This window comes from Sceloporus occidentalis, unplaced genomic scaffold (assembly GCF_023333645.1).
Source record: "Sceloporus occidentalis isolate IW3139 unplaced genomic scaffold, rSceOcc1.0.p SCAF_23, whole genome shotgun sequence".
Classification (NCBI taxonomy): Eukaryota; Metazoa; Chordata; class Lepidosauria; order Squamata; family Phrynosomatidae; genus Sceloporus; species Sceloporus occidentalis.
In genome coordinates this window covers 2,422,491-2,439,876 of record NW_028317003.1, presented here as the reverse complement: position 1 = coordinate 2,439,876, position 17,386 = coordinate 2,422,491, and the positions used below count along the sequence as shown (strand labels likewise).

The 17,386-nt window shown below is 38.9% G+C and overlaps 1 protein-coding gene across 1 annotated transcript in view; it reads left to right on the top strand.

Annotated features, from left to right (window-relative positions):
• Positions 1 to 17,386, top strand: part of LOC149300678 (succinyl-CoA:glutarate CoA-transferase-like) — a 292,551-nt gene that overhangs the window by 30,175 nt on the left and 244,990 nt on the right. The window contains exon 9 of the mRNA XM_089484747.1: positions 166 to 261. Coding sequence (XP_089340873.1) covers positions 166 to 261 — 96 coding nt within the window. The remainder of the gene's footprint in view (positions 1 to 165; positions 262 to 17,386) is intronic.

Here is a 17,386-nt window from a genome sequence, read left to right as displayed (position 1 = left end):
ATATGTTAATGGAAGTTAATGACAGATAAGAACCATTCAGTCCCTCTCGCCTGCCCCTTTCTAAATTATTATTATTATTAATTGGAAGTGCTATAGGGCCAGTTGAGTAAGACCAAACAAACTGTGTTTTTGGCATGACAGTGAATGTACCTTTTATTTATTTAGGTGGCATGCCTGAGTCACATAGCAGCAAATTTCCTTAATGGGGGAATTGAAGCACAACGTTGGGGAACAGCCCATGGAAGCATTGTCCCTTATCAGGTATGCTGTTGTTTTAATTTAAAAATGTTTAAGTAGAAAAATGCAATGTTCCATGTTTACATCCTCCCATGCACCCATCTCCAGTGTTGTATTCTGGACTAGGAGGTCAAAGCTGCAGGTCCAGGGGGCGGCAGTGAGGAAAGATCCATGATCAGGCTCCCCAATGTGCTGCTGCTCAATGGACTTGTAAAAAGGGAGACCTTTGATCTTCCCAACATGTTTATTTACACTATGCCAGCACAGTCTCTATAAAATTCTTTAAAAAGCGTGGTACCAGCCATGGAGTAAAGCCACAGTGAGGACAGTGGCCATGGAAGGTGTGGCTAGTGCCGCTTCTCTAGGTCAGACTTAGGGCAGCACCCAAGGTAAATATTGCCCCCACCTGCTGAGTTAGCCAAATGTTTCTTATAACGGTTTAAAATTCAGTGCAGTTGGCAGAATAGGGACAACTCTTCTGTTCGCAAACCAAGGTTTTGATTCTCAAGTAGCTTATGATGTTCCTGCAAGTGGAACATGAGATTCAACCTGATTAATCATGGTTACCAATTTTATCCATTGTTTTGTAGTATTAAAAACATCACATCCCTACTATTGACAGATACAATTATAACCCAAACTGTCTGTTTTACATCCGCTACTTCAACGGAGGTATCATACTTTACAAAGAATCCCAACTGGCCATGATTTGCTCTGTGGACCTGCCTTTGCCTTGATTATCCACCTCATAGGATCTCCATTAGACGTGCTTTTATAACATTCCAGGATACGTCTGAGTATTTTTTCAATTCATGTGGTTAAAGTGAAGAGCACAGTTAAAATGAAACATCTGTTATTCGTTGACCTATGTGACCGTTATACTCGCCAATGGCACAATGTGTTTTAAATGTTCCTTTTTAAGAATGTATTTCTTAACCTTTTATCACTGGTTTAGCATAAATTAAACCAAATAACCAGAAAAAGGTTCAGTTTCTGCACAACTGGTAGGAAATTAGGAGCAAATTGCACTTGGGATGTTTTAAATAAGCAAGTGGACAACTAATTTTTAGTATAGTGTATTTTTAAATGCTTTTTTTTTTCATTTTATTTGTTTTACTTAAACCATTGTTTTTGCACAGATGTTGAATGATTTATTAAACAAAAATGTAAATGGTTTTGAACATCTGTATCTTTGTGCATGACAAATGACTGACCACAGGCAAGCTGTAGCTTTTATTGTAAAATTTAATTAGAGGATAAAGAAACTGCCCTATTATCTTGGTAAATGTTCCCTTTCACCAAGACACTTTTTGCAGTAATTTGTAGCAGTTAAGGAAACTGGGTTTGAACCTAAAATTTAAGCTGTATTTTTGTATTTCCTTTGACTTCTACAAACTTAAACTTCACTTAAGCTTGATATAAAGTTTGTTATAGAACTTAAATGAATATTGCAGTATTGCCCTCTACAGAATATCTAGAAGAGACCTTTAAATTGACCAGCATTTAAAGAGTAAGATATAGAATCACAAACCTTTTCTAGGTCTCGGAGTTCCCTTCATTAGTTTTCAAGAAGTAAAGTAAATCCACAACGATAAAAATGCAAATGTAAAAAATTATATTATAGAATATGAAAAACTTATCCAGCAGATATTTATGTTGAATTAAAAAAAGAGGTATACAGTAACATTACTGTACAAGTGTAAGGGCACAAAATACAACAATTTGGTGGTACAGTCACATAGCAACACGGAGAATATTCCTGCTAATCGCTCCACATTTACTACTTTCCACCAGTATAATGAATAACCATATTGTTTTCTTCCTGAAACTGGGCTGCTAAGGTGAAATCCATAATACTCAGCGCATTGTCTATGTTTTGTCTGGTATCCATGGTGTATTTCATAATGATTTTGGTTGTTGTTGTTTTTTTACACAGATCTCTGTTTATACATTTCCTTCCTAGTGTAAAAAGTATGTTAGTTTTACCAAGAGATTGGATTGTCCATGCTACTGATAAAGGAATTAATAAAGCAAGTTAGAAGCAGATCAGAGCTTCAGGGGTCTGCTTTCAAAGTTGCAGTCAAATCTCTTAACTCCTTCATGACCAAGGTTTTTCATACATTAAAAACTAGTACATTCAATACAATATATATTTGTACAAATATGTAAATAAAAGTGGACAAAAAAATATTCTACAGAAAAGGTGCCACTGCTTAAAAATAACTCAATTTACGTTCAGCAACTTCCATAATTACAACCAATACCAAACATACATATTTATGTTTAAGGGGACAACATTGCTCTCTTACATAGTAGCCTATTTTGTATGTTTTAATACTTACGGCTTCAGGCGTAGAGAATTGCTTTTTTGTAAACTTCTAGTGGTAAAGAAGAGAGTGCTGGGGAACATTAGAAACTTTGCCACTGTACTTATCACTTGGTCATCAGGAAGCAGGGCATGTGTGTTACCGGCCAAGATGGAAGGTAATCAGAGATTCAAGCAGGGTCTGGAGTCTCTTATTTCTCTATCCAGTCCTTCTGGCAGTGTCAGTGAATGCCCTGATGTACAGTTGGGTGCTCAAATAGTGAAGGTGTACTGGCGATCATAGTGTGTCCACATGGTTGTGAAGGGGTTAAAATAGCAGTCATGCAATTTTTTTTACATGGCACTTGGCTTTGACCCTTTGGCACATTATTCTGCTTAACAGGCCAGTAGCATGATTGAATGGCAATGGGATTTGATCCTTAGCCCTGTCTGTAGGGAAGAGACATTCATGGTGACACATTGCTTGCTTCACTGAATGAAGGACATCATTGATGCCTATAAAACTATAACATTATTTTATATATAACTGTTTAATAAAGGGATGGTTTTTATGATATTTTTCTATACTTTATATAAAATCCTAATATTTAAAATTCCTGATGTATGGGTGAACAATTCACATAGGTATATATTAACCCACAAAACAAATGGTAGACATTTTATTGTGCGTATTTAAAAACCCATTGTTTAGTTTGTGTAAATGAAAGTTTAAATAGTTGACAACTTTGGCAGGTTTGAAATGCATCTGATTTTGTCTTACATTTGTTTTTCTCATCATCAAAAAAAGTGTCTTGGCCTCCCGAAATACGGTTTCATTCCCTTTGGAATGTAAATTATTTACAGCAGTCTATTTGTTCCCTTGTTCTTCTGGCTTTTTGGCCCTTGAGGGAAGTCAATGTAATTTACTTTTTTTGTTTTTTTATTAGTTTTTTGAACCAACATGTGAATGCATAACATTGTAAGATAAGTTACTTAAAACACTAGTGTCTATGACTCTTACAAATGGGATTTCACTCAAGGCACTCAGAGACTATCATTACGCTTTTGTATCATGATTTTTCTAATTAAACAATTTATATTTTGCGTCTGAAGCTGCTTTGCATAAGCCTTTACCAAAAACACTTAACATTTAGCCTGAAAGCATGAATGGCCTAGTAACATTAAATGTGTGTGGTGAATTCAGCTCTATGACTTCTTGAGTGTTTAGTGAAAAGATTCAATGGGGTCCCATTTGGGTGACTACATTGCCATTTTTTTCATGTTTCTGTCAACAGTAAAGTGCTTGATTGAGTTTATTTAGGGACAGTACATACAGATCACATACAAGGCAGGCTGTGACACAGCACATAATTCATACGTAGTTGTGAAAGGGGTAGGTAGGCAGGAAGTGGCCAAGCCAAAATACCAGCATGTCCCATGACTGGAGATCAGAAGTCTGTCCATTGCTTCCCTAAATGTCATAACCCTAAACACAACTGGGTTTCTGAAGGTACAAGCTAAGCCTTCTTTGATACCCCCCCCCCCCATATATTTGCTAGCACATTTTACAGCACTCATTCCAGTTGTATAAAGAGTTTGTTCATCAAATTTGCATAAAAGTTGCATCCATTTGGAGTTTATGTAAAAATGGTGATTCTGGAGCAAAGATTGAGAAGGGTCCAACCAGCAGGAATATCCCATTGGTTGCTATAGGGTTAAGACCATTAAAAAAAAAACAATTGCACCAGATCCAATGCTTTCATATACCTGCATTTTTATTTAATAATTAATAATGATTTTTAATACAGCATTACTAATGGTCCATTTATTACAAACCAAATCATGATGGCCAAGTGGCTTTTCACATAATGTAAAACTGCAGCTCTCACGTAACTGAGAGTTATAGAATTTAGAACGCTAATGGTTTTAAATATCCACATTCAGAGAATTACATTACATAACGTGAGGAACGAACATATGGAAGTAATACCATTGTCCGGCAGTCATGACTACTCACAACTTCTCTACTGATTTAAATATACATCTTTTAATTAGCCGGAGTTTTTGTTTGTTCATGCTAATACGGTAATACACATGCACTTGTCTAAATGGAAAGTAAATGTAACATTTTTTTAAAGGGCAAGTGGAATATTGGCTATATATAATGTTAATTTAAAAAACATGCGTAACATGCAATTTTCCTGGAATTAAGAAAACTGTTTTAAATAGGATATGTCTAGTCATTATTCATGAAATGAAGAGAAATTTCACATTATTTTGTACCACTAGATGTCACTCTTGTATACATTATAACACCATCTAATGTAAAACTAATTGTTAGAATATATAATATATACAAGCATATAGATAGACAGAAAGAAAATAGATATTGATTTGTTTGGTAAATTAATTATACTAACATATAAGAAAAAAACCTGGGCATATACTATAGTTGTCATTAGTACATCCTGTTTTTTTTCCTCATTATTTTATTTATATGATTCCAACAAATAACAAATATATATTATACATAGTATATCATAAGATTAAAACCAAATGTGTCTATTCAATACAAGCTTGACAAATCTTTCTTAACACATTCAATGCCATTGTTATTTTTAAGGGCAGTATTCAATAAAAGAAAGTGAAATCAAATAAATACATTGACTGTAAGAATTTTAGAATGTCTTTAAATGTGGCTTTCCAGGTTCTGGGTTCCATTTCAAACATGAATTGCTCTCACTAGTATGTTAGGCAAGTAGCTGAAGGTTAAATCACATTCAGCAGTACCGGGAGTCATGTTCCTAATGCAACATTTAGTTTCAAAATGTTAAATTCAGTAGAGAAGGTGGAAAATTAGAAACACGAGGCAGGGATGCTAAGCAAAAAAACTCATCCCATTTTTCTCTAAAAAAAAAAAACCTTACAAGTGTGTCCGCTATAGCATCAGTATACCAAATGTTAAAGTCAGCTTATCACCAATACATTTTTACCAGGTAACCTGCAGAATGTCAGATTTAGAGCCTTTACTTGTACACATTCATCAAGTAAGACCATGCTGACTCCTTAACATGAACACAAATTAGCCTTCAACTATTTGAGCCAGCAACACAGTTAATTGGCAAGGGTGTAGGGGGTGGCTAAAATATTTTTAGCCACTACCAAAAACCTTTCTTTGTGTATCTGTAATATAATCTCGCGTTTCGGCAGCATTACCTGAGCACTTTGCTGTTCTATGTTAGCCCATTCTTGTAAATGTAACAACTGCACATTGCACAATGAGCATGTTGTCAGCCAAATGTTTTTGGCCTGCCAAATTATAGGCTTACTTGGCTAGGTTTACTCTGAATGTTGCCAGTGTTTCATTGCAGGTAGCAGTAGTGAGACATTCAGCAACAGACTAAATCCTAACTAGGTAATAAACTTCACAGGCATTTGACATATAAGAGCAGTGGAAATTCCAGGAGCCGTGCACATAATGTAAATGACATTATATAATAATATATAAAAAAAACCTTGTATGGAAATCTGGTGTTTACTGTAGCCAATAAAGACTAACACAAGTCATTACTATCTTTTTCTTCTATTGGTGAACTTGCCACTTAACAAATGCAAATGTGGAGCTATCCCAAATGCTAATAGTTTGACTAATACCACTGAACACCAGTGCAATATTTCTGCTAAGTGTTTCAAACATTATGTTTTGCTTCAGAATGACTTTGATAACTATGTGTTTGGTGTAGGCTTATAAAATGTTAACACAAATGGCTTTCTTTTAACATGAATATTCTTGTAGCCATTATATTTATCATATGAAATGTATACATAATTACATAAAAAGTGCTATCTATATATATATATATATAATATACATTCACTGGCCACCTTGGTACACAAGTACATCCTTCTTGGCATACTTTCTACAAGGTGCTGGAAACATTCCTCAGAGACTTTGGTCCATATGGACATGATGGCATCATGCAGTTGCTGCACATCTATGTCGGCGGCACATCTATGATGCGAATCTCCCGTTCCACCACATCCCAAAGGTGCTTTATTTGATTGAGATCTGGTGACTGTGGAGGCCATTGGAGTACAGTGAACCCATTGTCATGTTCAAGAAACCAGTTTGAGATGATGTGAGCTTTGTGACATGGTGCATTGTCCTGCTGGAAGTACCCATCAGACACTGTGGTCATAAAGGGATGGACATTGTCAGCAACAATACTCAGGTAGGCTGTCGCATTTAAACAATGCTCAATTGGTACTAAGTGTGCCAAGAAAGTGTCTCCCACACCATTACACCACCACCAGCCTCAACCGTTGATACAAGGATCCAATACACCCAATTCTGACCCTCCCATCTGAATGTGACAGCTGGAATCGAGACTCATCAGACCAGGCAACATTCTTCCAGTCTTCCAGTGTCCAATTTTGGTGAGCCTGTGCGAATTGCAGCCTCAGTTTCCTGTTCTTAGCTGACAAGAGTGGCACCCGGTGTGATCTTCTTCAAGGTTCGACGTGCATTCAGAGATGGTATAGTCATCTCGAACCAGTCTGCCTATTCTCCTCTGACCTCTGACATCAACAAGGCATTTTCGTCCACACAACTGCCACTCCCTGGAGAGATGTTTGTGCGTGAAAATCCCAGTAGTTTCTGAAATACTCAGAGAAACCCGCTTGGCACCAATAACCATGCCAAGTTCAAAGTCACTTAAATGCCCTTTCCTCCCCATTCTGATGCTCGGTTTAAACTTCAGCAAGTTGCCTTGACTACGTCCACATGCCTAAATGCATTGAGTTGCTGCCATGTGATTGGCTGGTTAGCTATTTTTGTTAACAAGCGATTAAACAGGTGTACCTAGTGAAGTGACCAGTGAGTGTGTATATATATATATATATATATATATATAATGAATTATAAAGGGCCATTGGATCTAGCCATATATCGGCAACCCTACTCCAAAATGTACATTGCAGGGCCACATTACAGTAATTTGCCCTGTGCATGGTATATCTTTTATAAAGAACCTTATAAAAAGTTTAAGATAGAATATATTATATTTGCAATGAGTTGAGTAACTAAGCACTTGGGGTTTAATCAGACATTTCAGTTTCTTCTCCTATGTGGCTAAGTTGGCTGCTCATTGCTCCATAGTTCATACAACAAGGTGAACCTTTCAATCTTGTACATTTTGCAGTTTGCAACTATCTGTATCATTCCCACCAATCAGATAGTAAAATGAATGCAATATAATTGTAAAAATTATAAACAAAGCTAAAAAAAATTTATTTTGTTTTTATAAGTTTAGAACAAAATCGAGCTAGGATTTTCTAATGTTTTTTTAATTTAATGAGGTATGTGGTTAACCTAAGCTAAATATGATTGAGCTAATAAGAGTAGGAGCAGCTGAAAAAAAGTGTTGAATTGACATGAGTATGTGTTGAATGGAAAGGCATGTCCAGTGAACATGGAGCACTTAATTTATTAGGCAACTATAAACCTCACAATGCTCAGCCAACTCTATATAGGTAAGAGTTCTTATTTTATTTTGCAGTGGGTGATCAGTTGGATTTTGCAGTTTTATGCTTGCATAGCAGGGAAATTCTCAGTCTATAAGTAAAAATGTGTTAAGGTCTATTTAGACATCATTATTTTTATTATCTAAGACAAAAATGAGAAATCAAATGAGATTAACCCAACAATACATCTCCCCTTTTGTATTTGAAGACCACCATTTGGTTCCCTGGACACTCATTTTACAATGAGACCAATATGGTAGCTAAACTAATTGATCTATTTAAGAAGCTAATGCAAAATGTGTCTACACCTAGTTGACATGTCATATAATATATCTTCTAGAGCTGGGATTAAAGGTTTCAAAACCAAGGCAAAACAAAGAAAGGTTAGGATTGTCTATATTATATTTTGTACAATAAAACAAAGCCGCATCGAATGATAAGAACTAATGCAGAAACAGTAGGTGTGGATTGTTGGATGTGCAAATAAAAGGATTGATCACTGGCTAAATAAATTCCTTTGTTGATTCAGTAACGTTAGATGATTAAGAATTAATGGGGCTAGGCTGAGGGAAGCATTAGAGGTTCCTCTAGTGTTTCAACTCTTTTATTCATGCATAGTACACATAGACAAGTCAGCTTAAGATGGTCCTCTTTCAGGTGAGCCATGAAAAATTGTTAATAGAAAAGCACTGTGGGAAATACCATGTAAAATACCTATCATTTATGGAGGCATGAACAATTAAACATTCAAGTGTTGTGCTTTATTGGAGTAGCTGATTGTCCTGACACAGTAAAGAAATGTTTCAGAACATGACCTATCAATTCTCATTTTTTGCCATTAATACTTTATATCAGAGGTATCCTCACAATTTTAGGATGTACTTAACACAATTGGATTTCTTAGAAACAATGAGGACGTTACTTGTAAAATTGAGATTCTGCATGATTCTGCATGATTGACTAAGCATTTAAGCAAAGCTTTCTCATAACAAAAGTTCTCACGCTCGTTCCACTAAAGGTTCCGGAGAAAATGCTCACTTCCGCCTTCACATTTTCTCCCTGGTCTTCAGGGGTCCAGCTTTGTCATTACCACGCAATCAGGTCCTCACAACGTATTTGTGTTTCTCTGTTACAATATATAGGTGACAACGGGATATTTTGATATCAAACATAATAGTTTTTCCGATAATTGAATCAACTGATATTACTTTATGTGAAAAAAATATTTATTGTAATATACAGTTATTTTTTTATAAAAAAGATTATCAAAACTCTGAGAGACAAATGACAGGCTTTCATTCCAAAGGCACACCTGATTTTTTCCAGGCACCGCTTTACATCATTTAAGGTTGTAAACTCAAGACATCTGTTCATAGTAACAGAAGGTAATGTTTAACAAGTCAATTATTTAATGCACAAGGTCAGTCATTTTAAAACAGCCATATGTAACAAGTGCAAGAATTTCATTTTTTGAGCATGTCTTTTACATGATGTGTTAAAACCATTAATAATGTATAAAAAGCAGGTGCATGCAGGAATGAAACTTTGCTGGGTTCCAAGTAATATTTATATGGAATTATTAGTTATTGACTTTGTTGGTTATGGATAATACAAGCTTTTTTGTAGTAGAAGTCAAGTGGCCTGGGCATATACATCCTTCCAGCAGCCAATTTAGAATTCACTATAACTGGGCACAGTAAATAGGCAACATAAATCAAAATCAGCAGAGTAACCTAAAAAGATAGCAAGTAAAAGTTCTGGATATATTATAATAGGCAAAGTGACTACATCAATTAAACAAGGTTTGTCAACTTTTTCCAGATAATCAATATTTGGTAATGTTGTTTTTATAATCTTATTAACAGAAAAAAATGAAACAAACACAACAGGTTTGAAATACAGTAATTTGCTTTCTTTTCTTTGGAGGGGGGGTGCAATCATACCACAACCACAATTACTTATTCATTTTAATATGTGTATACGAGAAATTCTGAACTGAGCTAGAACACTGCTGATACTGAATTTGTATTAGAGCCTGGATTGCATTAGGTTGCAAGCTTTTTGGACTTCTCTTTTAAGTCGTATTATACATTTAGAGGTAGAATTGTACATAGGTTTGTAGAGCAATAGGCGGACAGTAACAACATAATACAGAGATTCTGAATTGAGATAACATTAGTGGAGTAATGTCAATTCATAATCTGTATTTGGCAGTCCCTGCATATTGTGTACAGCGAAGTATGAGACTCACTCAGTCATTAACTGCTAGCATCTTAATAAACTGTTCTACAGTGCATTCCCATGCAAGAGAGTCTCAAGTATTAGCTCAATTCTGCCATTACAAAGGAAAAATCAACATATCAGAACAATCCTGAACCACAATGAGAGGAAGCCAAAAAACCCCTGATGTACACTTTTTTCAGAGAGACTCGTGCTTCGCAGTCCCGTCCTGGGAAAAAAGAGCAAGATGAAGGGTCCAAAGTGTACATAGCATACCAATCCATGCATGTGGAGTGAAAAAATTTGCCCCGTAGTAGCACCACACTGAAAAACAATAAAAGTGACTAGTGCCAACATGCCATGAGGTGGCAGTGGACACCAGGTCCCCTTCTTCATTTTCTTCCGGGGGTCAAACTCCCCAAGGATATGCGGCCCCTTCCCTTCCTGGTCATAAGGCCTGCAGGAGGGCCGGAACTGTCTGCAGTTAGGACCACTGGAACAGTTGCAATTGGAGGGGGCACTCAAAAGAGCTACCTAACTGCCCTCCTCACCAGAAAACAGGCCTTTTTAGGGGACTCGGCTCCACCTTGGCTTTTCATTGTCAATACAAAAACTGTGTATTGTGTTGATCAGGCAGTTTATATCAATAACATTTCAAGAAAAATTTGAAAAAGTGAAAAAAAACACATGCTCTGTGCAAAAAACAGTGCAATCCTGTGAAAAAAGAATATATACAAAAGTGCTCGCCCTTGATAACCATGGCGCATCATTATGCCATTTGTAACAAGCAATATAAATAGCAATGTAAGAAAAAGTTTGCTGTACAGGGAGATGATGGAATCTGATTTTTAAAAAAACACAACTTGATAAAAATGCATAACAGAGTAGCCACAAAAAAATACTGCATAAACCAATAAAATACTGTAAAAGTAAACTGAATAACTAAACTTACTGATGATTTATTATGTCTCCCAAGTAAAATACTATTTCATTTTGTGGAAAAAAATAGCAATCTAAGAAAATTTTACATTTTAACTACATGTCCTCATGTATGATGCCTACCACTCAAGGTATTACGCATTACTATGAGAACGTGTCCCTCGTCACCTGCCTTGTAAACAGCATGAAATTTGTACAGGTGGAGCAATTGTAAAGCTGACACATGTTTACCCTTCTGTACGGCTTAATTGTCTCTTCAGGTCACTGTACTCTAATGTCTCACAGGGCAAGCCAGGAAATTTAGCTTTCCGAAATAACACACTCTTCCCTTTTTTTTCCCTTCCGCCCAGCTGGTCCACATATGCACTTACTGAAAATGGACGATATATACATTAGGATCCCATTCAGTATGTTAAGCCTGTAAAATGCAGCAGCTTGGTAGAATTAAGCAGAGCATGACTTCCTGAATACTTTAGGTTCCAATCTAAAACAAAACAAAACCCTAAAACGCATATCTTCGTATTATTCCTGCTAATCAAGTCGCTTTGGTTACTTGCCAACATACTATGAGTTGTTTAAGCAGATTTGCTAAGAAAAGTCACAGACAGGCACTGGATGATATGTTAATGTAATATTTTGAAAGGTGTTTTCATCAGCTGAAGTATAGTTTTAAAACCGTTTCCTCCTTAGGAAGCCGAAGTGTTAGAATTCCCATGACTCCCCGCCAGACTTTCTTCATTGTGCTTGTTTTTTTTTCTTACTTCCTCGCTAGTCATTATTTAGCCGATCGCTAGGAAATACAGACAGGCTCAATCCATTTAAAACCCTCTCCATTTCATGCATATTATCTGCTCTTTTCTTCAGCCTCCATAAAATTCCATTGCACCTTTTTTAATCTACATAAATCACCACTACTCGAAGTACATCTCCCCAATGTTTGTGATATTTGCCTTTTTTAGTTATTGAACACATTTTTAAAGAAATGCTTTTTTGAATGCTAAGTGTAAGTTTTTCGAATCTCTTATTGACTTCCTCCCACTAGCCTCTAAACTTTCGCTTGTCAGACACATCTGTCTAGCCGCATGGTTCACAGGACAGTTACAGGAAATCCTCTAAATCAATACCCTTAACTACACCTTTCATCGCCTCATGTTTGCAAAAATATAATTAATTTCCTAACCAATCAATTGCGGAATATTGTTCCTTATTTATGAAGTCAAAACATGTTTTTAAACCTTGGGAAGGATTCGATGGGATAGGAATAGTATATTAAACCTTACATAACATGTTTTTTTTAGTTCCCTACGTACTGTATGCTTTGTGTCATTTTTATCTTATGTTGGTTTCAAGATTCCTTGTTTACCAGTTTCATGTACTCACATAAATGCATACATCCTCTTATTTCAGTGAAACTGGTCTTTCATTAACAACGATAGAAAATAGAAAAATTAAAAATAAATCGTTTTTTTTAGCAATTTTGCTTTGAGGAACAAAGACCTAATTTATGTTCAACATCCCCTGATTTCAGACGTACCCTAGATACATGTCTATATGTCATGATAGAGAGCCACATCCATCCCTTACATAGAACCTTATAGGCATACCGGGGAACTCTTCAGGTTTGACCCGGAGATTGCTGGGTGAGCAATGCTTCTCCGGTTCTCCGGGTCAAGACCTGAATCCTCCGGGTTCGGGAGCTGGGTCTTGACACGCCCTGCTCCCCGACCATTTTTCTGACGTCAGCGGGACCTCCCAACGACATCAATGTGCAGTCTTGGCAGTGTCCCACAAGGGAAGGCTCTGGGTAGCCAGAGCCCAGAAATTCCCAGGTAGGCCTATAGGATAGTATTTGTAATACCTCTGGGTATTTGGTGGTAGTGAATGGTGGGGGTGTAGCTATAGTTTTTGCATGTAGTTCTATGGCAATGGGATGTCAGGGTCAGGATTTTTAATTATCATTTTTTGCAATGGTGCACTATGGATAGAGAACCCTTTAGGGATATTGTTTTCAAAGAACAAAAATTGTCTCTATAATCTACAAACATTTTTTATTGTTTGGAATTTCAGAAACTACTATCATAATGTCCTTGGTTTATAAATAAATAGTGTTAAATATAATATTTATTCCTTCAAAAAGTAGAAAGAGTATAGTAAAGCTGTAATGGCTGACATGCACTAGCATACTGTGCTTTAATCTAATATTATCATTGTATTGCATAATAACATGCCAGTAAAAGCTACCAAAATATTGTTTATTCATAAAACATTCAGCGTTGAGCATCAGTAAATCATACAGTCCTGGATACTAAGAGATTCGTTTTGAAATGCTTAGAAGGTCAATTATTGTCATTTTAACATACAATGTCATTTTTTTCTGCTTTACTGACACAAAAAATTAGTTCAGTGATGAAATTACACTCTGCTGACTTATGTGGAACGTCAGCTGCACGCTAGGGCTGTGCAGAAAATGTGTCTTAATGGGTTTGCGCCTTCTTATCCTATTAACGCTGCTATCTGTGGCAGCCTCTACCTACCAAGGTCAATGATTTGAACTCCAGCAAGAAAATTATACATGACTTCAAATAAATTGTCAGGCTTTACTGAAGGCATTTATTACAATTTTTTATAAAAACACTCATGGTGTTTTAATGTTAATGAAAGCTAATAAAACAAATGTACGATATATAGCTTAGTGTGACCTATGGCTGATATATTTTGCCTCTAATAACCCTGTGCTGGCTTCATATACATTTGATGATGCTGATCACTTTTATTTCAATCGGCGTGAATGTACTCAGTAATCTACTAAATCTGTATGCAGGGTAGAAGATATTGCGTGTAATAAAAGTTCTACCACCTCCAGGGCACTACAGTTGGACATGCCCGAAATGCAACACTAGCCGTATTGGAGCTGAGTCAGGTTCTTATTCTGCAGACGCACGTCCTGAGAGCATTCATAAGCCTGTTCCTGTCCTGGTTTGGCTCTTGCTTGCAGGCATCTGCCATGGTTTCTTGTGATGAAATGATCATGGCGGAAGCTTTTGTGAGAGACACAGTGTCAGGAACCACTTTTTTGCTGCCTGAACCATGGCTTTTTCATACCTGTGCCATTTACATCTGCTACCACTAGTGGCCACCCTCCGCCCTCTGGAGCACTCAGAACTCAGGTGTGCCTTGTTACCTGGGTTGAGCCCTAGTGAATACATCCAGCTGGGCCTTGTTACCTGGATTCCCCTGCCTTTATGAACCTGCCCTGCCCTTCAGTCAGGGCCTTTGTATTGAAGTCTATGGACCTTCCTGCTGTGGCTCTGCACCTGTGCTGTTCCTGGTTCCCTGCTTTTGTGTCCTTCCAAGTGGACTCCCTGCTACTGTGTCCTTCCAAGTGGACTCCCTGCTACTGTGTCCTTCCAAGTGGACTCCCTGCTACTGTGTCCTTCCAAGTGGACTCCCTGCTACTGTGTCCTTCCAAGTGGACTCCCTGCTACTGTGTCCTTCCAAGTGGACTCCCTGCTACTGTGTCCTTCCAAGTGGACTCCCTGCTATTGTGTCCTTCCAAGTGGACTCCCTGCTATTGTGTCCTTCCAAGTGGACTCCCTGCTATTGTGTCCTTCCAAGTGGACTCCCTGCTTTGTGTCCTTCCAAGCGGGCTGTGTGCCTTTCGTACCCTTCCAAGCGGGCTGTGTGCCTTTCGTGCCCTTCCAAGCGGGCTGTGTGCCTTTCGTGCCCTTCCAAGCGGGCTGTGTGCCTTTCGTGCCCTTCCAAGCGGGCTCTCTGTCTGTCGTGCCCTTCCAAGCGGGCTGTGTGCCTTTCGTGCCCTTCCAAGCGGGCTCTCTGTCTGTTGCGCCCTTCCAAGCGGGCTCTCTGTCTGTTGCGCCCTTCCAAGCGGGCTCCCTGCCAAAAGACTTATTACCTGTATTTTATTTTGCCATACGTCCGGTTACTTGCTTAGACTATATTACCCTTATTTGCTGGCCCTGTTATATACATGAAATACACTGCATTACCTGGATTTCTGTTTGTGGTGTCTTTGTTTGCATAATCATGCACCGTGGGTTACATACTGAACCCCAAGTATCCCCTGCGCATGGGCTCCTACCCGACCTGATCACCCGAGTCCTGACAGAATACAAAGGCCCTTACAAGGAGTCTGCGGGGTTACTTTCAGTCATCAAAGTGATAGGCGAATGCTTGCTTGAACTGTGCAAATCATTAATGCAAATCTGGGACTCCAACTCCAATCACTCTCATGAAGACCATTCACCTACACCTGCTAAAGCACCTGAGAAATCCAACGAGCGTGTTACCAGTATTAAAAAGGAATCTCCTAGGAAATCTAGGAAACGTGAACCCCTTACCACAACCGAATTACAACAAAGGCGTGATGAGGAATCTTGCTTTTACTGTGGCAAAAAGGGACACTGGATCACCCAATGTCCTCTGAAACCTCCCAAACCCTCTGTACCGGTTGAACAGTCTACGTCACAAGCACAGAGCTCTCCTAAAAGGGGAAGTAGCTTTATTCCCCAGGACAGTGAACCTATGGAGTATATACCAACCCCTGTGATTCCTAATGCTTATCAAACTCCAGTGGATGTCCAGCTGAAGCCTGATGATGATTGTTCTGTGATGGAATGCAGCGTCTGTGATCCTATAGTCTGTAGCAGTGTGGGTTGCTCCCATATGGATAAACTTCCTATTGCTTTCTGTTCAGCCGTGATTGCAACTCCTATCACTGCTACCTCAGCAAAGTGTGATACACCAGAGACTACCATAGCCCCTAATATCTCCTCTGGACTGGTAACAAAGATGCATGACCCTATTCCATCTCTGGGTAAGAAGGGGCCTTCCATCAATGCTTCCCATACTGAACTGCCCTCAGTGGTGCCCTGGGTACAGGGCAGCTATGTGACCCCTGGTACATGGACAGAGAAAGCACTGAACCATACCTTCTCCTCAACTTCAGCATCCAGTCCTACTTTGACCTACAATTGCACCACAGATAACCTCTCCTTTGATTGTGTTATTACCCCTAATGGCAATATAATCCGAAAGGAAGACCTGGAGATCTGTGAACAAGCTTTACCGAAAAAGAAAAAGAAGAAGAAAAAGAAATCACATTAAGTACACCCTTCTGCTCAGTTTATTAAAGTTGTACAGGTTTTGTTTAGACTGTTCGCGTTCTGTGACCGCTCCTTGGGGAGGGGGTACTGTCAGGAACCACTTTTTTGCTGCCTGAACCATGGCTTTTTCATACCTGTGCCATTTACATCTGCTACCACTAGTGGCCACCCTCCGCCCTCTGGAGCACTCAGAACTCAGGTGTGCCTTGTTACCTGGGTTGAGCCCTAGTGAATACATCCAGCTGGGCCTTGTTACCTGGATTCCCCTGCCTTTATGAACCTGCCCTGCCCTTCAGTCAGGGCCTTTGTATTGAAGTCTATGGACCTTCCTGCTGTGGCTCTGCACCTGTGCTGTTCCTGGTTCCCTGCTTTTGTGTCCTTCCAAGTGGACTCCCTGCTATTGTGTCCTTCCAAGTGAACTCCCTGCTATTGTGTCCTTCCAAGTGGACTCCCTGCTACTGTGTCCTTCCAAGTGGACTCCCTGCTACTGTGTCCTTCCAAGTGGACTCCCTGCTACTGTGTCCTTCCAAGTGGACTCCCTGCTACTGTGTCCTTCCAAGTGGACTCCCTGCTACTGTGTCCTTCCAAGTGGACTCCCTGCTATTGTGTCCTTCCAAGTGGACTCCCTGCTATTGTGTCCTTCCAAGTGGACTCCCTGCTTTGTGTCCTTCCAAGCGGGCTGTGTGCCTTTCGTACCCTTCCAAGCGGGCTGTGTGCCTTTCGTGCCCTTCCAAGCGGGCTGTGTGCCTTTCGTGCCCTTCCAAGCGGGCTGTGTGCCTTTCGTGCCCTTCCAAGCGGGCTCTCTGTCTGTCGTGCCCTTCCAAGCGGGCTGTGTGCCTTTCGTGCCCTTCCAAGCGGGCTCTCTGTCTGTTGCGCCCTTCCAAGCGGGCTCTCTGTCTGTTGCGCCCTTCCAAGCGGGCTCCCTGCCAAAAGACTTATTACCTGTATTTTATTTTGCCATACGTCCGGTTACTTGCTTAGACTATATTACCCTTATTTGCTGGCCCTGTTATATACATGAAATACACTGCATTACCTGGAT